Raw genomic sequence first — 667 nt, 5'->3', positions numbered from 1 at the left:
GAAGAGGAAGAGGAAGAAGAGAAGAAGCGGAATAAGAGGAAAAAGATCGATGATACTGAAGAAGAGGAAGAAGAAGACGAAGAAGAAGGAGAGGAAGAAAAAGACGAAGAAGAGGAAGACGAAGAGAGCAGGGGGAACAGGCATTCGACTAGGAGGCCTCGACGGCAACAAAGAAGAGAGTCACTTTCCCGTCGTGCTGCTGAGGAGGAGGAAGAATCTGATGCTGATGAAGGAATAAACGATCAGGAATCTGACACAGAGGAAGATGAAGACGAAAACAAAGATCAAGACGGTGAAGCAGGGGACGAGGAAGAAGACGAAGATAAAAATAATAAGAAGAAAAGTGGGAAGAAGAGGAATACGAACTATGACAGTGATGAGGAAGAGGAGGAGGAAGATGAGGAGAAGAAGAACAAAGATGGGGACAGTGAAGAAGAAGAAGAAAGCGACGAGGAAGATGATGAGGAGGGGGATGATGAGAAGAGAGATCTGGACGAGGAGAGTGAGGACGAGGGAGAAGAGGATGCCGAAGAAGACGAAGAGGAAAAAAGGGAAAAGGAAAAAAAGGAAGCGGCATCTGCAGCCCGTCACAGTCGCCGTGACAGGAGGAACGGGGAGGAGGGAGGCGAGCCAGAAGCCGACGACGACAATTCGGAAGCAGCGTCAG

General features: G+C 48.7%; 1 protein-coding gene across 1 annotated transcript in view; it reads left to right on the top strand.

The window, feature by feature from the left end:
• Window positions 1-667, top strand: part of EMH_0069740 (uncharacterized protein) — a gene marked incomplete at both ends in the record, with an annotated part of 5,533 nt that overhangs the window by 3,268 nt on the left and 1,598 nt on the right. Inside the window, one exon of the mRNA XM_013498898.1 lies at window positions 3-662. Coding sequence (XP_013354352.1) covers window positions 3-662 — 660 coding nt within the window. The remainder of the gene's footprint in view (window positions 1-2; window positions 663-667) is intronic.

Source organism: Eimeria mitis, genomic scaffold (assembly GCF_000499745.2).
Source record: "Eimeria mitis Houghton genomic scaffold, Emh_scaff3807, whole genome shotgun sequence".
Lineage (NCBI taxonomy): Eukaryota > Apicomplexa > Conoidasida > Eucoccidiorida > Eimeriidae > Eimeria > Eimeria mitis.
This window is presented reverse-complemented; position numbering and strand designations above follow the sequence as displayed.